Source organism: Chelonoidis abingdonii, chromosome 1 (assembly GCF_003597395.2).
Source record: "Chelonoidis abingdonii isolate Lonesome George chromosome 1, CheloAbing_2.0, whole genome shotgun sequence".
NCBI classification, from domain to species: domain Eukaryota; kingdom Metazoa; phylum Chordata; order Testudines; family Testudinidae; genus Chelonoidis; species Chelonoidis abingdonii.
Window position 1 is genome coordinate 225,809,701 of NC_133769.1, and position 23,938 is coordinate 225,833,638.

Here is a 23,938-nt window from a genome sequence, read left to right on the forward strand (position 1 = left end):
TTGCAGCTCTTTCTGTCCTCCCTGTTCCTGAAACCTCATTCGTATATGGTGAGAGTAGAACCTTGCCCTTTTGGGACCAGGCGGAGAGGCTCCTGCTGTACTTCTGACCAGTGCTGAATCTCACTGAATAGCATATCTCAGAAGCCTGTTAGTTTCAATGACTTTATTTGATTTCTGCTTTGTTTTAATAAGCAACTGATGAATCCTAATTGTGGTAAAGAAGCCTGTCCACAACATAAAAGCCATCACCACAATTAAGACTTAGTGAGGCAAAGAATTCAATAAATACAGAAACTGAAGCTACCTTTTTTGCACTACAAATTGTTCACTGTTGGAGGGGGTTGAGGCTGACATGAGGTAAATAATTAAGAGGAGGATCTGTCAATAATCTATTAAAAATAGTACACAATTAATTTAATACTTTGTTTTGCAAATATACTGCCTGAATTATCAGTAAAAACAACAAGGAATCCTTGTGGCACCTTAGAAGGCAACTTCCATCTTTTCATGTGCTGTATTTTTATACGTGCCTACTGTATTTTCCACTCCACGCCTCTGATGAAGTGGGTTATAGCCCACAAAAGCTTATGCCCCAATAAATTTGATAGTCTCAAAGATGCCACAAGGATTTCTCGTTGCTTTTGCTGATACAGACTAACATGGTTACCACTCTGAAACCTGAATTATCAGTGTGGCTGTATGTAACTGGGAAAATCATCTAAAAACATTAGGTGAATAACTGGACAAATATTGTGAAATGTTATGAATACATTATTTGAGAAATATTATTTGACCAGCTGTAGTTGATCACAGTGGTGGCATAGTGGCATCTGTGTAAGATCAGGATTTAAATCAGGAATAAGTATTTTTTTTCTGTCAACTTTTTGCTTGTAGTCATGAGATCATGGATTCATAGATTCCAAAGCCAGAAGGGACCACTGTGATCATCTAGTCTGACCTTCTGTATATCACAGAAGGCCATAGAACTTCCCCAAAATAATTCTTAGAGTAGATCTTTTAGAAAAATATCCAGTCTTGATTTAAAAACTGTCAGTGATGGAGAATACACCATGACCCTTGGTAAATTGTTCCAATGGTTAATTTCCTCACTGTTTTAAAAAATTGCACCTTATTTCCAGTCTGAATTTCTCTAGTTTCAATTTCCAGTCACTGGGTTCATGTTACACCTTTCTCTGCTAGACTGAAGAGCCCATTATTAAATAGTTTTTCTCCATGTAGATACTTTGAGACTGTAATCAAGTCACCCTTTAGCCCTCTTTCTCTTCGTTCAGCTAAATTGATTGAGCTCTTTCAGTCTATCACTATAAGGCACGTTTTGTAATCCTTTAATCATTCTCGTGGCTCTCTGAAACCCTCTCTAATTTCTCAACATCTTTCTTGAATTGTGGGCACCAGAACTAGACACAGTATTCCACCAGTGCCAAATACATAGGTAAAATAATCTCTCTACTTCCTACTTGAGATTTCCCTGTTTATGCATCCCAAGATCATGCTAGCAATTTCGGTCACTGTGTTACTATGGGAGCCCATGTTCAGCTAAGAAAACATGGGTAAGTAGTAGATACCACACTAAACCACAGACTAGAAATCCTATATTCTCTGAAGGTCAGTAAATCTAGGGTCTGATCTAGTCCTTGTTGAAGTTAAATGAAAGTATCTCCATTCACTACAATCAATGTTAGATTGCACCTCTAGCTTTCAGTTATCTAATGAGAGGCTTTATTTTTTAAATGTATATATGTGAAATATTTGTTGAAATCTGTGCAGAATCTTTCTATGTCCTGCTTCACTTTGCTGTCAGAAGAAAAAAAATTGTGTTTTCAATTGTCCACTTGATTAAACCAGTTCTCATTAAAAAATGTACATCTGTCCTTCATGTCCATGTCTGATTTTCAGGAGTTTATATTAATCCATGCAAAGCATATGGAGGATTCAAGTGAAATGGGCTATTGGGTTCTGACAGTTATTTAAAGTTTAATTACTTGCTAGAAAATCACTCCTAAAAACAGTAATACACTTGAATTAAAAAATAATTTTGGTCTATAGCGTTTGGCAATCAAAGGAGATCTAGAGTTAAACTATATTAGCTCACCCACCTTATCTCTCAAATATCCTGCGACCAACTCGACTACAAAAACACTGCATGCAAACTAACCATAGTTAACTCTGCGCCCCCCCCAACCCCATAAGACGTGTAGATCGCAGCACATTCATTGCCAATGAATTAATAATGTAAAAGGCTGTCTTCAAGCAGAGTAAGTTTTGATCCCTTAATCTAGCTAACAGTTTATATTTCAAAGTCACTCCATGCAAAATACTTTCATTTCTATGGATGAACTTTTAGATTTAATTTCTGCAGTGAATATTCTCTTTATAACACACACAGAAAAACAGGATATTTTGCATAATCTCCTTAGTTTGATCAAGGCATTTTTAGATTACATAAAGTCAAATATAAGAAAACAGGGCAGATGGCTAGCCTCCCTGTGACTGAAAATTCCTGCAAGATATTTCCTTTTGATCATGTTACATTTTATTGTAATTTTTTGGTTGTGATTTGAAAATCAGAATTACATGCTGCCTCTGATGTGACATTTGAGGGTCTGCTTTCTGTTTACTTACTTTCCACTACGTATATTCTCTACCTAAATGGCTGCTTTATAAAATGTAACATCCTTTTAATTAAACATGGCAGGAGCAGAAGTATATTATATGCACATCATAGTGGGTCTAGTTTTGAATATAAAACAAACCTACTGAAATATGTAACATCACTACACGATGTGACTTAGTAATTGGAGATTCACATGTGCTGAAAATGTGTAGTACTGCACACTAATTTTCAGCTGGGAAAACTTATTAAATCAATGCATGAGGTATTCTTCACAAATGAATAATATTGCGAAAAAAAGGACATATCAGACACCTGCAGTGTACAAAGCTTTTCTACCATTCATGAACAAAACGCAAAAGCAAACAGAATGAGCTTTCCAGCTATCTTTTTACGTTCACTAGTGAAGTCCTCTGCCTGCTTTGATTTAGTGCCAAGTTTCCCCAAAATGTGCCTAATCAAAAGACCCCTGAAGTCAATAAAAGTCTTTCCACTGACTTCAGATCAGGTACAATCTGACTCTCTTTGTCTTGATATCCAAAAAATTATGGTGGGTGAGTGGAGTATAAAAATAGAGACAGACAAACCCCTGTGGTAATGCCACCAACCCCCAGGTCTGCACAGGACAATCTTCATAGTCTGTCAGTACTTTGTCATTTGCAAGGCTTGCTGCTGAATGGTGTGAGCTGGCCTGGTCAGCAAGAGTCAGAGCTCTGCAACTTAGCAGTGCATATTGCTACTTAAACTGCCTTGGCAAATTCATTTTTCAAGTGAAATGCCACAAAGAAACTGCCTATTACTGCCTTTATTGCCTAAACAGACTGATTAAAACATAAGCCCATGATAAAACAAGCGTGTGTACTCACAGGGAGTACAGTTATTGTTCTGTAAATGAAAAGTGCCCCTTCTATTTACCAAGGCAGCTGATATTTTAATTTCACCAAAGGGACCTGTGCAAAGGTTTCCTTATAAAGCTGAGTACCAAAAACATCAAATTTCCACAGAGAAGCTGCTGTTGGTTTCCCTCTCTTGGATAACATACTCCACTAGCACAAAATTGTCTCTATCTATCACATGAGCAGAATGTCATACCAAATGGTGCTACAGAACAACCAAGTCCCTGTGGAGTGTTTTTTTTTAATGTCCATAAGCATTATTATTACAAATACCAGATGAATTCATGATGAAGATAAGTACACTGCAGTGTCACAATGAATGGGTACTGGGATTCATGCAGTGATGCTTGGCTTCTTTTCTGCTGCCCATGAAATACGTCAAAGAACCAGAAACCTCCACAAAAAAATAGAATGAGATAATTACCTAACATGATGAAGGGAATTCCCAGGAAGGTGGAATTGTATTTCCCACCAGTCAGATTGATGATTCCAGCTGCAGTCAGGGTGGCTAAGCTCACCGTTAACAATCCTAAAAGGCCAAGCCAAGGTTTGCTGCGGACACAATCCTGCATGGAACAGCAGAGTATGGCCAAAGTGACCACAAGGACTAGGCTTGTGGTCAGGTAACGTTCTGATACCCTGCTCGTCTTCTGGAAATCCTCCCTCAGCGAAGACGAAGTGAAGGGATACATTCTGACTTTCCTGTTGGATTTCTGGAAAAGTTCGACAGTGTCACAAAAGATGGATTCCCACTTTTCTGCTACCATGTCATTCAGAGAGTTGATCGTCTGCAAGTAGTAGGTGAGCTGGATGGCTTCTGCAGACTTCACCCGATCTTTGCTGTGCACGGTAACCCCGCCAAGCTGGTGCCCATTATACACTTCCCTGCCATCCTTTAAGTGAGTGATTGGATATGTGATAACAAAATTAGTTTGATTAGAAGATCGAGCAGACTTTAGCTCCTCCAGTACATGCACTATGTCATCCACTATGCAAGTCTTGTCATTATTCAGGATACATATATGGGCAAATGTGTAATTGAAACCAGGTCTTTGTACTTGGATCCTGGTCACAGCTGAGTGCAACTGTAAGGGGGAGAAAAATCACACACATTATTCATCAGTTAATTGTGCACCATAGCAGGTAGAATGACAGCAGCTTTGCCATCTCAGTCCATTTCCTACTTAATCTTGGCAAAAAAACATTTCTAATTACTACAATATTAATAGTAAGCACATTATAAAAATACAAAACATGCACTAAAGTACTGATATTTCCCCCCAACGTCCTTTACTCATAACTCAATTACGTTTTGACTTCTATAAATGCTAGGTGCACCTGCTGTTCACTCTCTCCCAAAACAAAATATCATTCCAATAAACGAGAATGCTTTGTTTCCGAGTAAAGTAAAAGGGACAGCTACAGACCAACCACATTATGGCAATGTAATAATAATCAGGATTGCTAAATGACCACTGCGTCAGACAACTATCAGGAATGCAGTACAGAAAAGCAACATGACAGGTCATTTCAATGTGCCACTAGGGTGAGGTGTAGTAGGGCCTGTTGATTGGTAGTGGGAGGGTTAACCCTCTCTCAGGACAATAGAAAGATCACAGCTGCATGTCCTAAGTGCCAGGATTGTCAGGATAGCATGACCAAGCGTTCTGACATTAATTGGTAGTCCTATCCACCCAAACTACAGCAAAGAGTTGAGATGATGAGGGAGGCTAAAAATGGAAGTTAGAGCCTCCTGGAAGAACATATTAGCTCGCAAAATTTTTTATTTTAGGAGTTGCTGGTTGGGGCTTGCTATCATTACAGTTGTATCCCAGCTCCTTTTCAGAGGTGTTTGTATCCTTCTGAAGCATCCTGTTTAGGCTGAAAGTTTCCATGGTTAATCTCTGACCAAAAGTGAATTGTTCTGGAAAATGTGAACAAAAAAGGCTGTTATTTTTGAAAGAATGGAAAAATTGCATTGTGCCCATGGGAAAAATAAAACCAAATCTTGCGACTTCTTTCGAACCAGCTTCCAGCTAAAACAGGTGGAGTTAGAAGGTTGGAATTTGGCAGGGGAATAGCCTTAAGTATAGTGAAGGCCCATTCAGTATTCTGGTGAAAAAATGTTTTAACTTGGCTAGGACTCTTTGCAAACTATATTGTTTATTTTGCATATGATTCCCTGATAAGCTTATAGAGCCAGATCCTCAGCACCAGTTAAGTCCTCTTTGTGCTGCTGTAGTGGTGTAAAGGGTAGTTAAACCTGCCTTAAGGAGGCAAGATTCCATGAAAAGTCAGCTATACAATAGCCACTCTTTACACAGGATGTGGGAGTGGCTTGGGCTAGAACAGGGGTAGGCAACTTATGGTACGCGTGCCGAAGATGGCACGCGAGCTGATTTTCAGTGGCACTCACACTGCCCAGGTCCTGGCCACCAATCTGGGAGGGCTCTGCATTTTAATTTAATTTTAAATGAAGCTTCTTAAACATTTTAAAAACCTTATTTACTTTACATACAGCAATAGTTTAGTTCTATAATATTGACTTAGAGAAACAGACCTTCTAAAAACATTAAAATGTATTACTGGCATGTGAAAACTTACATTAGAGTGAATAAATGAAGACTGGGCACACCACTTCTGAAAGGTTGCCGACCTCTGGGCTAGAATGTCACGTACTCTGACAATCCTGGCTCTCGGAGCAATCCCTGGAGGGCCATCATCGGCTGGTGCAAGTTAGAAAAGTGCTGAGGCTGCTCTAACTTGCACCAGGAGCTGGCTTGGTAGAAAGGTAGAAAGGTGTCAGTCCCTTCCTCATCTGGTGCACTGCTCTGGCTCACTTGGGGATCTAGCTCAAAGTGCTATACTCCATAGGCCCCTGAATTACTGAAATGATCAAGACTTCTGTGAAAATGCTTCAGGGAAAAATGGAATCTGTTCAAAGGGCCCCTTGGATTCTTGAAGTGTAGGGTAGCCAGAATATCCCAAGTTCAATTTCCATCCCTTTTGCTGACTGGTTTTAATAAGTCAATATACTTCCCAATCCCTGTTTTGTGAAGGGTCACAAGACTCCTTGCATGAGGCCAACAATATCTTTATTGACATTTTTCAGATGGGTTAATCGAAGCACAAAGCTGACTTAACTTGACCAGGTCACTTGATGTGTGGCAGAGCTGTGAACAGAACCAGATTATAGACCCATGTCTCATTCACTCAAGTACAGTTCCTCTCAGAAAAAAAAGGATCCGGTCTAAGTGCTTGTGTGCGTATAGCCTATAAAAGCTGTCTACTCATGCTTGCTTGACCACATTTGCCATTTTTGAGATCTGTACATAGAAAAGCCCTCTGTAGGTGCAAAGTGTTCTCATGAGGTCAACTTTAAAGGCAGGAAAACTGACATATGGAAAAGCTCAGTGACTTGCTTGTAAGGTGCAGGTGTTTGGCAGTAAATCAAAAGATCTTGGTTCTCATGATTCTTTGGTGTCGGGAAAGTCTCTTGTTTCCTCCTCTGTAAAGCAGGGATATTAGCACATATTTACTGATGAGTTGACAGACTGAATTAGAAATGTCTCTAATTTTTTTTAAATGATGAGTAATTATAATCTGACCTGCTGCTTGGCAGGACAGAGAGCACTGTCCTGGGGAAGAAAAAAATCCCTTCCTCTTTATATTAGATGTGCTGCTATCCACGGAATCCCGAGGGAGTGGGAGATTCTCAGTTTATACAGACAGTGAAGGGACTGAATTGAGGCAATATTTAGCACACATGTTTTCTGTAGAAGAAAAACTGTGATTGAAAAAGAAAATGAGAGAAGGTACCCACAATAACAATGGAGCTTGCGGGATCTGATGGTGGAGATGGATTAGCTGTCTAAACACCGTGGGTGAAATCCTGGCTCTCTGGAAGTCACTGGAAGCCCTTGACTTCAGAGTAGCCAGAATTTCACCATATTTGTTGAAAAATGTGCATACATTGTATTATTTATTTTACCAGCGATCTGATTTATCTTGTAATTATCTTACATAGTCCACTACCGGGACAAATCTAGTTGAAATTGTCTCAATTCTTATGATGATACAGACAATATGTGTAAGAAGATATAAAATTCCTGTCCATTGAACTTGTTTGTCTTGCAATTATGTGGCTTGTTTCACTTGCACTTGAGTAGCTTTAATTTTCTGTAAAGTTATAGAGCAATATTGACAATGTGAGGCCAGGTTGGGAAAAGGAAATGAACCAACAAACCTCTTCAGAGGATTGGAAGGACATAATGTTAACCAGAGTGAGCAGGCTAAATTCTCCCTCATGGAGAGATTACAAATAGGAATTTGTGATTAAAGATTTTTGCACAACAGTACTGCAAAACAAAATAGAAGACTTCACAGGAAAATGCAGGAGGGAATGTCTTCTAAGACTGTCCCAAGTTGAAAGGCTTCTGCTCTGTTAGAAAAGTAATGCAACTGTTATTTCAAGGATATATCCCTAAACTTCATGGTATCTGTTTAGAGTTTTTGTGGTAGCAGCCAGAAAATATATTTCACCAACTATGTTTGTAAAAACAAATGCCATTTATAGAAGTGTAGCTGACAAGAATGAAAGATTTTTAAAAATGGAATTATTTGCTGCCTGCATTAGATTAGCAACTGATATCTTTGTGGAAGGATGCACAGAGTAGGATGCTGCAATTTAACCCCCTAAACAATGATATAACTTTTAAAATAATATATATATTATATAATTTAAAATAATATATGTTATTTACTCTCTGTATCTACTTACCTATTCTGCCTCAACTCTGCTGAATTTCCTTTCCTTATATGTCTGAAACCTTCTTTTATTTAGGTTAGAAAATAATTTGTACTGCCAACAATTCTGTTTATCTTTACTAAAAACCTAGTAGCTAAACATGGTATTTGAAATACTCGTGCTCCCTGGAGGCCATCACTTCTGATTCAGAGACCAGATCATATCATGTAGTACAGTCTTTTCTCTGCTGTACTGGCGGAGCAAATGGGTTATAATGCTGGCTTAGCCAGACAGATGGGATAGGAGAAGGCTCAAGTAACCTGGAGATGGCTATTGGTCTTCCCTACTCTGCCAGCATATGGACTGTGTCAGGCATGCATCAGGGAAGGAAGGGGAGCAACCAGAGTGCACTGTGCTCTGGCAATCCCTGGACAGTATAACGGACCTTGAAGGTTGTTACAAGATGGTGCAATTTAGAGCAGCACTGAAGCTGCTCTAAATTGTGCCACGAGCCAAATTGGCCCCTACCTGGCCTAGAATCAGAGATGGCTGAAAAAGTGGTATAAAACCACCTTTCCCTTCATATCCTCCCCACCTCCTACATGCACTGAGCACTGTTTCAGCCATAAAGAAGGTTGACTCACACTTTCATCCTGGAAGCAGATAAATTCAGCACCCTGCAGTTTTCCATGTGCTGTTTTCAGAACACATCTTAGAAACTAAACCACTCTTGCTTGTGTGTGTATACTAAGGAACACTCTGGAAGAGTTTGGTTTGGTGCAGCAGCCTCATAGAATATCTCCCTCTCCACAGTGATCTATCAGCCTGTGTGTCAGCTGGCTGCTGCCCTTTTCCCCAGAGACAGTTGTAGTTCCATGGCTCTCCTTATATGAAGGCATTTTAGGAACCTGATTGTCAGATTTGCATTGAATTTTTTATTTAGAGCAGAAATCCAACCTCTTTGTTTCGTAGGATATAGAATATGTAAAGTGTGTTGTGCTGAAAGGTGCTATTAATTTAAATGATTACACTATACACAACTTCATTTGAACACGGTATATTATGACATCCGTTTGGAAAAGTGTTTAGTTTAGCGAACAGTAGTGACTATTGTTTAACTGGGACAGCATTAGCATACATTTAGACATTGCAAAGTAGTTTAATGGTGAGCAATAAGGATTTAAAAAGATGTGACATTCGAAGCTTGGACTAAGGACGGGTCAGACAGTCTTATTTATTCCTAATCAGTTTTCCCATCCCTAATTGTCTTATATATAGAAAGGGAGAACTGAAGTAATATGAATATAATCTGCACAAATATTTTTTATCCCAGATCCTCAAAGGGCAAGTAGTGCTGGTTCGTCATGGCGTACAGGTTTCTCAGTTAACTAACAGTGTAACTTCAGAACCCAGTATATAGCTGGTGCAGCAAAGCACTGTGCATGAGAACTGTATAGCATCACTTCAGCCATGATAGCATGCTGGTTTTGCTCTTGTACCTGAAAGTGCTCCTGTCACAAATTAATAGTAATTGACACCCTTCTAGTCTTCTTGCTTAAAGGGACATTGTCATCTGAAATTCACATTCCCAGTCCCCCCACATTTCTGTTCCCCAAGACCTGTAGATGGTCAAAGGGAAATAGAATGTAAGGCTGCTATAACTTACATTAAGGCAGGGGCTGGGCAGGGCACAAATTCATAGATTCCAAGGCCAGAAGGGACCACTGTGATCATCTAGGTCCCTGCATAGCTCCAAATATGGGAAATGTAAAGGTAGTTTAAAGTTACATTTGGCTCCCAATCCCCCCATATCTGCCTCAAGTGCAGGAATGGAGAAACTGAGAATAAAGACCTTTCTCTACAGTCAGTTTCACTGTTCTGATGATGGTGAAGTCATTCTCCAGGAACTGCAAGAGGGCATTAACCAGTAGCATCAGTGACAGCAATGCTGGAACTGAAAGCAAAGAGGCAGTAGTCAGGGGTATGCTCAGGAGAAAGGGGAGAGTTTGTTTTTGCTCTTATGCCCATTCAGAAGACGCTTTTCAACTCAGAAAGAGGAAAAATCTCTCCCCTCCCTTTTAAAAAAGGAACTTTCTGATATAGAAGTCTGCACATACTATGTAAATGGGGCTCTATCAAAAGATATATTTTAAAAAGTCAAGTAAGCAATATCCCTTTAAAGTTAACAAATTATATTCCAGATGAAAGGGTTGCAACTGCTGATTCATTTGCAAAATGATGCATTCCAAAACATCCCATAAAACCACGCTATACAACATGGTACTGTGATCAAATCTAAGGCTAAACAGCACAGGGAAAGCAGCTGAAGAACCACAGATAGTTCTGTATCTGTTACAGGTTTTAAGGCTGGTATAAATTTACTTCCAGGCAAATGAGTTACCAAAAATCAACTCGACTGTTAAGGCCTAATTCAACTCCCATTAAAGAGACTCTAACTTTACTGGAATCACATTATTAAAACTAAGCATGTGTAAAACTAGCCAGACATAATTTGGATAGTGGTAATGCGTGAACTGTACTTCATCTGATTCACACAATGCTTGCAGCTTGCTGTCCGCATATGGGTTTCAAAAATGTATTTGTTTTTGTTTTAAAAATATGATGTGTAATATTTTATGGGTGACAATACATGGCACCACACTGGATTATGTGTCACTTGACCTATGATAGATAAATAACTAGCTAAATAAAATTAGTTGGATATATTTTCCTCCTATAACATGAGTAATTTGACAAATATAGGGACATATGTTGTTATGAGAGTCTGATCTTTGCGATGTCATATCACAAATATATTTTTTACTGTAATTCGTTTAGTTTCTAAATGCCAGGATCAATGGGCATCTGATGGTTAGTATTGGAGATGACCGTATATGTTGCCAACTCCTGCAATTGTATTGTGATTCTCACAATAATTGGTGTTTCTCTTAAAGCCCAACCTCCTGAAGTCATGTTGATTATTTGATCATCTCAACTTTCATAAAAAAACAAAACCAAAAAATGTATACTTTCCTGGCTGTGGAGCAAAGCTTAAAACCCAGAAGGCAAATAAAGAACTCCAAATGTATTATTGTTTACAATCTCATGATTTTTTTGAATGCTTGCGGCTGACAATACTAGTTAAGCCTATAGTTTCATTTTAAATTAAAGTTGCCTTTGTCTGGTTTATTTTGTTGGTAATTTTTATGGATAACTTGTGCCAATGGAAAGGAAAAAGAGGAAAAAACCTCTACTGAACTACTGTAAAGTTATTCTGTTCTTCTGTGATCTCCATCTATTTTTGCATAGTGCTTTTTGATTGAATATTTTCAGAAGATTGTCCCAGTAAAGAGGAATGCATCCATCTGAGTTAAGTGAGAGAACATATTTACACAGCACTCCTAATTTACAGGGGGAAATACCTTGCATATTGTACAAATATGGACAGAAATATAGACAGAGAGATATGCTGAATCTTTAGCAATGTTTTAAATACGAGTTCTTCATTATAAAAACATAAACACATGAAGGATGAAGGGGAAAGATGTGTAACTGTGCCATAAACATTTCACAATGGGCCAGATTCTGCTCTCAGCCTCCCTTTTGTGTGTCTAGAGTAACCGTGTACACCAGTAGGTCTCAAACTTCTTTACTGGTGACCTCTTTCACATCACAAGCCTATGAGTGCAACCACCCAATAAATTAAACACACTTTTTAATATATTTAACACCATTATAAATGCTGGAGGCAAGTGAGGTTTGGGGTGGAGGTTGACAGCTCGTGACCCCCCCATGTAATGACCTCACGACCCCCCTGAGGGGTCCTGACCCCCAGGTTGAGAACCCGATTCCACTGCGATGGAAAGCAGTGTCTTGCACAAGAACTTCCAGCATGCATTTGTAACTTGCATACAAAGCAGATGGATGAAACCAACAGACCATAACAGTTCATAAGGAAACACTAAAGACTAAAAGGCAATTCACCTGTAACTTGAGAATATGTAATAAACAAATAGTATGGGAAACTGAACTACATATATTCACCCAGACTGTAAAGTCTCTGAATGAGACATTAAAATTAATTAAATACACCTCCACCCCGATATAACGCTCGGGGGCGGGGGAGGGCTGCACATTCCTGCAGATCAAAGCAAGTTCACTATAACGCGGTTTCACCTATAATGCGGTAAGATTTTTTGGTTCCTGAAGACAGCGTTATATAGGGGTAGAGGTGCAAGTCATGTTTTCACCAGCAGTATTTGTAATCTGCACAAAACATGGGGGGGAACAGAATATTTGTTCCAAACTACTAAACAATTTTCAATGTAATTAAAATCCTTCAGTGATTTTCAAAATATAGGAAGTTATTTAAGTTAATAGTATTTGCATTAAGAACTGAGTATTAGCAGGAATATGTGCTTTTCCACTATACATATTTCCATCCATTTTCCTAGTGGCTCCATATCTAAGGAGACTGCTATGCATCATTTTCTTTTCTAATGTAAGGAAAAAAGCTTTTGTACCCAATATGGTCTTCATTTCAACTAATGTCATGACAATTCAGTTTGAATGTGTGCTACACTGTGCTGAACACACTTCATTTTGTTTCAGATCCTGTTGCTCCAACAGGCACATGGGGCAGATCCAAGGTAGATTCCTGTTTGGAGCATCTGAAAGAAGAACATTTGTGCTGCAGCTAAGATAAAATGCTGCAGTTTTAACACTCAGATGGGAAGATTTAGGTCCCCCCCCCCCCTTCTCATTCTAATTCTTGAGTCATTATTAAGGTAGGCTGGCAACTTGGTATGTGCCTTCATATATGGCAAGTGCCCAAATAAAACTGTCTTTCTGTTTGGGAAAGCTGTAAAGTCATCAACGATCATTTTAATTCAAACTTTGGTCCATGTTATCTCCTCCGCTGGAAGAGGAGCATTACTCAAAGTTCTGTGCCTTTGAAGCTACTCTGTTCCTGAGGTATCACGCTGTTGAAGTTGTGCCATGATGTTTGCCATCCCATGGAAGGGATAAGTGGCTGCTGTTGAAAATCATCAAAAGGGCCAAAGGAGAAATGCAGAGGGGACCTCTTTAAGGCCAAGAGTAGTTGGAGGAGCTATTGTTAAGTGGTAGGAGAAGGGGATACTGGGGCACACGTGTGGGAGTAAATTAGTGGTCTTTGTGAATTAAAGGAACTTTATGGTTCCTAGCACAGATAGATCTGCTTCTGATACAAAGTAAAACCTATTTCCCCATGCTAATTTTTTCCCCCCTACTGTTACTCACACTTTCTTCTCAACTGTTGGAAATGGGCCATCCTGATTATCACTGCAAAAGTTTTTTTTCTCCTGCTGATAATAGCTCACCTTAACTGATTATTCTCGTTATAGTTAGTAAGGCAACACCCATTTTTTCATGTCCTCTGTGTATATATATCTTCCTACTGTATTTTCCACAGCATGCATCCGATGCAGTGGGTTTTGTCCCACCAAAGCTTATGCTCAAACAAATTTGTTAGTCTCTAAGGTGCCACAAGTACTCGTTGTTCTTTTCACACTCAGAAGTCACTGTAAGTTAATGCTGACATTGATGTTTCTGCACTTGTATTTCCATGCTGTTCTTGCACCATGTTCCTATTTCTTTTTCTTTCTCACCTGGCTGTGCCCGGATCTTACCTGCATATCTTAATTCCACTCTGTTTTTGCATAAGGCACATTTTGACCTCATGACATTGTTATGACAAATGTCTTGCACTTCTACTGCTTTCGTACATTTTCCTCTTACATTAGGATTCTTTCCTTCTTTCTGCAGCCTTTTCCTGAAGGCATGATTTGGCCCTTTATTTTCAACTCACTACAGTTTGTCCATGGCTAGAACTGTTTTTCAACTTTTGAGCAAAATAGTTAAAATTTGCTATATACATACCTATGCAGTGTCATATGGCTATATTTCTTGTATGCCTGTATGTGTTTGTGTTAGTAAAAGTAACTAACTACAGCTAAGAGGTGGCTAAGATGTCAAAAATGGGTACCTAAAATTATGTTCCAAAATCCTAGCGGCCTTATTTTCAGAAGTGCTGAGCAACCAGCAGCCCCCATTGACTTTTGAAAATGATTTCCTATATATGCAGTATATCTATAAGATAATGATTATAGATAACACCGACATGGGAGCGTAATGGAATTATTTTCCCCATGAGTTTCACCATCTGTAGAAACTATTCATCCAGAATGTGAATGAGGAAATTGTAGAAAATATTATCTACCATATGCAGATGTGATGTTTACTGACATATGAAATAATTAAGTAACAACCTATTAAGAAACAACAATCAAATAACAATGGGGAGTACAATGGTACAAACCCCCTGCAGTTAACCTGTTTATTAAAAGTAGGAGCTATTAATTTCAGAATTAAATATTTTATCCCAATTTTTACCTCCACATATATCTAGATATTTACTTAAATATCTCTCTCTCACACTATGGCAGGCTATGTGAAAGAAGGGATAAATAAACATTGCTGCTAAAAATGTGAGGTTAGTGTAGTTCTCAAAAAGTCAACATTTCTATATCTGTATATACACAACTGTGAATATAAAATCGTTTTTTGCTATAAGGCATGTTAGGGTTTATTACTCTTTTACCTTAACTTTAAGCCACTTTAAATTTATCAAAAATACTGTATTCTTATAGTGTTTCTTATAAATGTAATAATAGAGATAGAATAGAAACAAAGATTAAATTAAAATCAATGTGCAGTACAGTGGGCTCACTGTGACTAGGGTTGAGCAAAGAGGTTCAAACAAAAGACCCGAACTCCAGCTGAATCTAAATCAAACTTTTTTTTTTTAAAGTGCCTGACTAGTGTTTTTTGCAGATTTTGTATGCCTTTAATTTTCCTGGTTCCCTCTGCAAGTGGAAATAAAATATTAAAATAGAAGAAGCCCTTGCAGTATTTTCAGCTTCATTTCTAGACTAAAGAGAATGGGAGAAGTTTTGCATACGATCTCTGAACTTTTGGATGATTACCTGGACCAAATGTCCACATAATTTTTTTTTCTTGCAGGTGCGTGTTGAGGTGCAGATGTGAAAACAATATCTTTGGTCATATTTTTATTATATTTCTCTCTCCTCTCCACAAAATAGTGAATTTTGGCAAGAAAAAGGATCTGGACTGACAATGTAGGATGCCAATGCCCTATTGAACAGGCACAGCATAGGCAATGGAAGTATAAAATTCCTGTGCTGCCTTACTACCATTATTTCTGTATCACAATGTGATGTGAGAGGGACGAGACAATTCATGAATGTTGCAGGCCTGTAAAGCTATTTTGTTGCTACTTTGTAATTTCTGTGCTAGTTCAGGGGGGCAACAAGCAGTGTGTTTAGGACTGATTTGTGATTTGTGAAGGGAGTTAGGAGAACAGTGGATGGAGGCTTCCTCTTAAATAGGAAAAGGGTAATTAGCATTGTGTCCAAACCAGGCTGTAATACAGGGCAAGATGGCCTGATTCTCTAGAATGCACTAGCTGTTATCACAAAACTGCTAGTAAATGCATAGCAGCTTCTATATTCAGCAGTACTTGGCTCTGAGGCATCAGCACCTGCACCACACTAACACTCAACATGCCCAATGGGGATGGAGGGGATGCATCTCTAGGTTTGGCAACATTGTCTGAACTTGTCCAGTGCCAGGGTGGTTCAGACTCCATTCTATTCTTCATTTCATACCTCATTTCCCAGATTGCCAACAAGGTGTCCTTCAGTGCTTATTGTGAAGATAGTTACTCCTTCCCCTCTTCCCTTATGTGGACATCTGTCCACTGGGAACTGGACGCAGACCACCAAACCATTTTAGATAGGCCACCGAAAATCTGTTAGATGGTAACTATTAGTGCTATCAACCTTATTCTGATTCCAACCAGACTAAATGCTTCATATCGTTACTAGGGTGATTGTATGGGAGCACACGTATCCTTCTGCTAAAACCAGGGGAAAAGTTCCCCTCTTCTCCTTTTGTGAGTGGGGGAGCACTAGCACCCCAAGAATCTCTCCTGTCTCCTTGGCTGGTGAGATGAAGACGGATCACATAGGGGAATCTGGAGGAGATGCATCAGAAGCAGCTGGTACCTGGCTGGGGAGTTTCTGCGATTCCCAGTGCTCCAGTCAGTAGCTGGAGCAGCAGTAACTGATCTGAGAAGATAAGGTGTCCCATCCTGAAGTCTCCTATCTGTCTCTTCTAAAGCAGCGGCTCTCAATCTTTCCAGACTACTGTAACCCTTTCAGGAGTCTTGAGTACCCCAACTTTCACCTCACTTAAAAACTACTTGCTTATAAAATTAGACATAAAAATAAAAAAAAGTGTCACAGCACACTGTTACTGAAAAATTGTTTACTTTCTCATTTGTCTGTATGAAATTCTAGTTTGCACTGACTTTACTAGTGTTTTTTATGTAACCTGTTGTAAAACCAGGCAAATATCTAGATGAGTTGATGTACGGAAGACATCTGTGTACCCCTAGAGGCACACGTACCTCTGGTTGAGAACCACTGCTCTAAAGCAAGCTCTGTCGCTAGGCTAACTTCCCCTTCTCTACAGAAGGAAAGACAATGCACAGTGACTTGTTCAAATTCTCTCTTTGAAATGTCTTAACCTTTTAAAATGCAAGACGTTGCTAAACACATTTTCTATCCTGATCATGTCTATGTGGCAGCGGTTATAAAACGGGTGGGTGAGCACCTCGCCACCATACACACTGTATGTAGTCACAGTACTTGGTTTGGCTGGCTTTGGACTGCATGGAAACATGAACTCCCCTCAGATTACATTTATGCTCTTGTTCCTTAAGGTGCTCAGATATAGTGGTGATAGGTACGGCATAAAAACCTACATCTAGTTCTCATTCTCTTTCACTTGCTGCGCCCTGTTACCACAAGATGATGCAATGCCGCATGACCACATAAGAGTGAGAGCTGTGAGCTCCGCCTCCTATTTTGATCAGACCCACTGCTCCTAACCAATCTCCTTAGCCATCTTTAGGCTGCTATCTGTGTCTGGGTCTGTCCACAAACAGACCAATAATTAGAACAAACGTATTTTGTATTTTCTGTAAAAATGTATTTTATATGCTTGATGATGACAGATTAACAATAAGTAAATGGAGTAAAATGACAATAGCGTGGTTAATCGTGATTTCGATAAGCGAAAAATTATCATTTTGTGGGCACATTCCAGCTATAAAAAAAGAGGCAGCATTTAAAACTGACAGAACTTTCTAAATTATAGCTTTGCCCCTTATATGATAAATCTAATGCAGAAGTTTGCTTGTGGAAAGATTCAGAGTAACGTTTATTTGTGTGTCACTAGTCTATTGATTAAACTACAGATCTCTAGAGATAGCATTTCAGGGGAAAAATCCATTGTAATTTTTAATCTGTGACTGAATGAATATGCACATCCTGGATGCAAATACAGTTCAGAAAAATTGGAAAATGAAGGAATGAAAATTGTCTTCTCTGGAGTTTTCTTATTTACCACTGAAATGTTACTAGACTTACTGAGACTACATTCATTAAATCTACTTGCTGACTGCTGTTTGTCGATATGTCAACAACAAAAAGGAAAAATATTAAATAGTTGGGTGGATCAGTGCAGTAGTACTATAGTTGAAATAAGAAAAATTAATTCACTGAAACACATTTAGTTTAGTGAAAAGAGTGAACTCTCCTAGAATTCTGTCAGAATATATTTTTTTACTTATTTTCTCATTTTAGGAGAGACACTCTCTGCTGTTCACATTAACATTATCTTTTGTGTGTTTTGACAGTTTGACATTCAGCAAACAGAGAATGTTGACAGTCTTTATGCTTTCCACAGGGGAACAATGTTAATATGCAGTCCTACAGTTTATTGCTAAAAGTGTGTAGATTCTGAGAGCCACACCTTGAATATTTCCAAATGTTCCAGAGATTCTTCATTCTTTCTGGAACTCTACCTTTCTGCGGCCCAATTCTTGCATCCATCCTACTTTCCCTCCCTGCCCCCCAAAACGTACTCAAAATTATTGAAGTCTAGATCAGATAGGGAAATTAAAGAAATTTGTATTTCTGACGCTAGGCTAAATTGTACTATGAAATGTCACATTACATCAGATTACATATTCCATGAAACATACATGATATGACAAGATGCAACCTGATGTAACTTGATCCTGTACATCACAAACTGCACAATTTCTCAAATTTACAACCAGGCTGTTTTTTCTTTAAAAAAAAAAAAAAGGGTTTGTGAGGATGAGTGGAGAAGGAAATACTACCAGTTACAAATAATCAATTTGGTATGTAATTAGGTTCCAAGAACCATGAAATGGAGGTTTCAAGCTATTCTATACCCAAAAGTCACAGGAAGTCCATACCTGGCAATCCATACAAACCACCACCACCCCACACACCCCCAAGCAGTTTGCAGATTTGTACTCAAACTTCAAAACCAGTTATTGAATTCAGAGCGAACTTAACTCACAGGCATGACTGTAAGAATAATAAAGAGTGCTGGAAAACTTGTTTAACGACATGCCCTGACTCCCTTATTCACAAAAATACACACCTCTGTCTAGGTTCTTTCATCCACAAACAAGGGAGATTTCTCATCTCCTTTAAAATAAGTAGTCATCCCAACTGTTGCAGGGATGTGACTTAGTAGCTGTGTTCACAAGACACACAGTGTCTATGGAAGGTAGGGTGTACCCCAACAGGCAATAAATGTGTATCTGGACTGTGCCTGAATTATAACACAGATTGAGAGGGTAGGGAAGTTGGATAGAAGAAGAGGGGTGGGACGGAGAGAGAGATGAGGTGCGGAGGAGGTGAATAACTGGGAATACAGCAGAGGTTTACCTTTAAGATCAGATCAGTATGATGTTGGTCCAGCATGTTCGCCTTCCTGAAGGATGTGATGATGACCCTTCCGTACCTCCCAGGGGTCTGCAGGTCAGAGTAGAGCCGGTGTTTGGAGCGGTTGACCGGGAAAAGGCTGTTGACCAGGTTCCTCTCGATCTTGGCCAGGCTGTGTTTGGGGGCCAGGAGATACTCCACGCTGTCCTCGATCTGGTACCTGCTGAAGCTGGCGCCCAGCAAAATCGAGATCAGCACAGGTGCGGAGGCGAAGAACACCGGGTGACTGGCAATGAAGTGGCCGAGTCTGGAAAAAGACGTCCTCAGCCCCCTGTGCAAAACCTGCCGCAACATCCTAGTGCAGAGGGAGCTCAGGAGGGCGAGGTGCGATCTGAAGCTCTCCCGCAGCCGAGGCAAAACCATCGGGGGAGCCCAGGCAGACGGGAGCTGCCCCACCAGCCTGAAATATACCCGGGCAAAAAAAAAAAAATCCGGCCGAGGCGCTCGGTGGGTGTGTGCCCTGGGGGGGCTGCTAAGGCTCTTTCCCTCCCGGAACGCGGCTGTGCCCTAGAGGAGTTTCCCAGCGCTTCATTGTCTGACTCGCCCCCGCCAGCCGGCTCCGGGGAGCAGACAGCCAAGGGCAGCGGGGCTGGGGCGGCGAAGGGCAGCACGGGCGAGCGCCAGAAGCCCCGAACCCACCGCGTCTGCCGCCAGAGCACAGCCGAGTTTGTCGGGGAGGCGGGGGCTGGCCGCTGATTGCCGCCTCGGCTCCAAGCCCGCGCAGGCAGCGAGGAGAGCGGAGCGCCCACTCCCCCTCATGGGGCGGCTAGGGGAGGCGTGCTCGCAGCAGCAACAACAGCCCCCCGCACACACACCCCGCACAGCACACGCCGGATCCTTGGCGGGGGGCGGGGAGAGGGCTGCGGCTGCTCAGTTGTAGATCCCCTGTGTGAGCCGGGTGGTGCTGAATGTCCCCCACCCCCTGCCACACGCTCTTGGGTTAAAGAAGGGAATCGCCGCTTGCGAGGGAATCACACCAGCGCCCCGTGACACGGAGGGGCTGGAGGTGGCCACGCGTGGGGCGCAGGGCCAGCTGCCTTCCTCGCTTTCCCACCACAAGTTGGTCAGCTGGCGGCCCCCTTCCTGCCTCCCCCCCTGCCCCCGCCCAGAAAACGATCAGTCAGTCCTCAGGGCAGCCGGCGGCTGGCCGCGGTGCCTCCTCGCCCCATCTTCAGCCGCGGCTCCTAAAGTCCCGGCTGCCGGAGGGGGCCGCCGCGGGAGCGGGTGGGCTGCATTGCTGACCGCCTCCCGCAGCTGGCGCGCCGGGCGGGGAACTTGGCTGGAAGAAGTCACAGCGGATCGGCTGCAATCAAAACGACTAAGAAGAACTGTGTAGTCAATGGAGGCAGAGGACTCCCCCCCACCCACTTTGAAAGAAGAGGACCTGACGATACCGCTTTATGTCAGCCCCATGACAGCGCCGCCGCGAGCCTCCGAGGGACAAGCTGCCAATCAGAAAATCCTCAGGCGCTCAGGGAAGGAGGGAGCCAGGCATGTCACTGGTACATTCACGCTCCTCCGGAAAGTTTCCAGCCTCACCTCTCGAAAAATCCACTTAGCAGCACGTTTTGGGGGCTGGGCCCCAAGCCGGCGGCCGCGGGTCCCATTGTTTCCGACACAGGATCAGCACAGAGATACAGTTTTGTGTATTTCATTGGTATCACGCGATCCTTTAGCTTGGCCAACACATGCAGCGGGGGGAGTCGCTCGCTGGAGAAAGCAGGAGCCAGAAACGTCTAGGCGATTCCTCCACCCGCCCTGTCTGGCCGCGTGTGAGTGCGAGCGTGGGTCTCCCCCCGTCTGGCTCTGCCGCTCTCTCAGGATGCGGTTGTGCGAGGGCTTTGCCGGTGGAACAGCAGAATCCGCCCGGCCTCATACGGCCCTAATGGGCATGTGCACAGTGTCTGCACATGCCCATTGCCAAAGTGAATCCCCGCTGAAGCTGGTGCCCTTCCCCTGCCCTCTGCCCTGAGCTGCTGCAGAACTCCCCTTCCCCACACGCAGCGTGACGAGCCGGCAGCGGGAAAGGGTCTGGGAGCGAGGTGTGCGAGGGCGAGCTGAGCAGCGGATCGGGAGGGAGGAGGAGGTTGGGTGCAAGCGACGCAGAGCCGAAGGAATGTACAAATCGCAGCAGGGTATCAAATTCCCGTCTGGATTTTCAACAATGGGAGGGTGAGGCATACAAAGGATGCAGGGGGTGCCATCAAAAGTTGCAGCTGCACTGACACGGAAATCCCCATGTGCCTGGACACTTCCCCCACTACTCTGATTAACTGGTAGGTGTGTAGTGATGTCACGGTGGGGTTCTCCCTTGGAGATGACATAGCGTGCGGTATGGGTAGTGAGCAGATGAGTCATTTAAGATTTATAATAGTGTCTCTCTTGAGTGACTTTCAAATTTTGATTCAGGTTTCCTTTCAATATTTTTATGACTGGATTTTAACTCGAGTTGGGTGTTTAAGGCTTATTTTTTTCTTCCTTTCACTAACAGATTTTCTGTTGCTTCTGTCAAAAATCTGCTACCTGTTATAAATGTTAATGATTTTGTTGAAGGGGCACCTTACCAATGCCTACCTGCGTTTCTTTCTTTCTTTCTTTCTTTCTTTCTTTCTTTCTTTCGAAAAAATCAAAACAACTTTTTGTCTAGTAATGTGTAATATTATAACCTATTACATTCGTATACCTAGCTCCATCTACAGTCTAATCTGAATAAATGGTGTAACTATACCCATATAAAACAATAAAAAAATCAGAAATACATTAGCAGCTGGTTTAAAGCTTTCATATTTGGATACCCAGATAGCCACATATGTTTATTTCTGTTACAGTTAAACCGTCTTTCATAGCTTCACCCAAGCCATCACTGCCCTAACCACTGAGACTTTATCGGACCCTGGATGAATTTGCATTTTGGTGCCCCTTGCCCCCATGGACATGGTGTGGTAAATGTCTGTCTCAAATCTGGACCTTAGCGTCCAAAATCTGGGTGCTTACAATGAACTTCCTCAAGCTTTTACCAGCTTGGATCTGATATCGCTGCCACCAAATAGGATTTTGGCTTCTATTAGCCTCCAAGTCACCCCAACTTATCCCTGGGGAACCCCCCAAGACCCAGAGCCCCTGGGTCTCCCTATCTCATCCCCCAGCTTCCCCCCTTTCCTTGGGTTAGCCAGAGCGATGCATTCAACCTAGTTAAGCTCACACAAAGAGATTGACCCCTCCCCTTTGCCCCGTAGCCGTAACTAGAAAAAAACCTTAAACACAAGAGAATAGAGTTGATGCTCTCTCTCTTTCCCCGTAGCTTGTTCCTGCCCTGGGACAATAGGAAAGTTCAACACAGAACGTAATGCTTCCCCTCCCCCCTTGCCTGTCCTGGAGAGAGACAGTATGCCTGGAACAGAACTTTCTATCCCCTTGCCTGACTAGGAAAAGAAAATCCAACAAGTTCCAAAAAGAAAACTTTATATAAAAAAAAAGAAAGAAAATACAGATAAACTAAACACTGCATTAAAAGATCAATACAGGGATATGGCTTATAAGAAGAATACACAGTCTGATTCAAAAAATGCCAATTTAAACCTGTTCCAGCAATTACACACATGTGAATACAACTTACAATATCAACTATTGCTTTCCTTTGTACTCACACTTGGTAACAGAGATTAGAAAGAAGCTTGGAGATAGAAGGAAAGATGCTCTCACCACAGCCGGAAAAACAAAAGACCTGAGTCCCCAATTCCCCGTGCCCTGACTTTTAAAAAATCCAGTTTTCTGATTGGTCCTCTGGTCAGGTGTTTGGTTCCCTTTGTTCACCCTTCTCAGGTAAAAGAAACATTAACCCTTACCTATCTACTTATGACACATGGTGCTCCCTATTGGCCCTGGTCCCCCATGGGCTCCCCACCTTCCCTATCCCTGCACTGTGCCACCTTCACCCCTAATCCCTGCACCTCCCGCCTGCATCCCTAACCCCTTTACGGTGCCCCCTTCACTCCTACCTCCTGCATTCCCCTCCTGTGCCCCTAACCCCTGCACTGTGCCCCCTATACCCCAATCCCTGCACTCCCCTTCTGCACCTCTAATCCCTGCACCCCCTTCACTTCTACCCCCTGCATCTCCCTCCTGAGCCCCTAACCCCTGCATCCCCCTCCTGCACCCACATGGGGAAACTGGATGCACAAAACATCTGGCATTGCTGCTTGTTCCCCCACTGGAGCTCTGCTCCTCTGCCCCGTGCACCCCTTGGACTGCATAAGGAGAGTGCAGGAGACCAGCAGCTGCTGATGCCTCAGCAAAGCCCAGGTGAGGAAGTGACCTGAGTGTAGGGAGCCCTAACGTTGTGTGAGTTGGGGGGAGAGAGAGGGAATGTGTGTGTGCATGTGTCAGTGTGTGTGTGTGACAGAGTGTGTGTTGTGTTGAGGGGAATGTGTGTGTGCCTGAGTGTAGCAGTGTGCTGGCTCTTTAAGAAAGCACTCAGGGTCAGGAGCCTGAAGGCTTGTGTTCAGACACAAGCAGCCACCAGCGGCTCTAGAGCCAGCAGCACACGCACTGTCCACCTCAGCTCAGTGGAAATTGGGTGCACGGGTGAGGGGACACCCTGACATCAGCCCCCCCCCCCCCAGCAGAAAGGAGGACACTCCCAGTTAGGGAGACCAGATGTCCTGATTTTATAGGGACAGTCCCGATTTTTGGGTCTTTTTCTAATATAGGCTCC

The 23,938-nt window shown here is 42.0% G+C and overlaps 1 protein-coding gene across 1 annotated transcript in view; it reads right to left on the bottom strand.

The window, feature by feature from the left end:
- Window positions 1-19,802, bottom strand: part of PTCHD1 (patched domain containing 1) — a 43,607-nt gene extending 23,805 nt beyond the window's left edge. The window contains exons 1-2 of the mRNA XM_032803094.2: window positions 19,168-19,802; window positions 3,953-4,613 (exon numbers count right to left, since the gene is read on the bottom strand). Of these exons, the coding sequence (XP_032658985.1) occupies window positions 3,953-4,613; window positions 19,168-19,587 (1,081 nt within the window). The 5' untranslated portion in view covers window positions 19,588-19,802. The remainder of the gene's footprint in view (window positions 1-3,952; window positions 4,614-19,167) is intronic.
- Window positions 19,803-23,938: the final 4,136 nt, after the last annotated feature.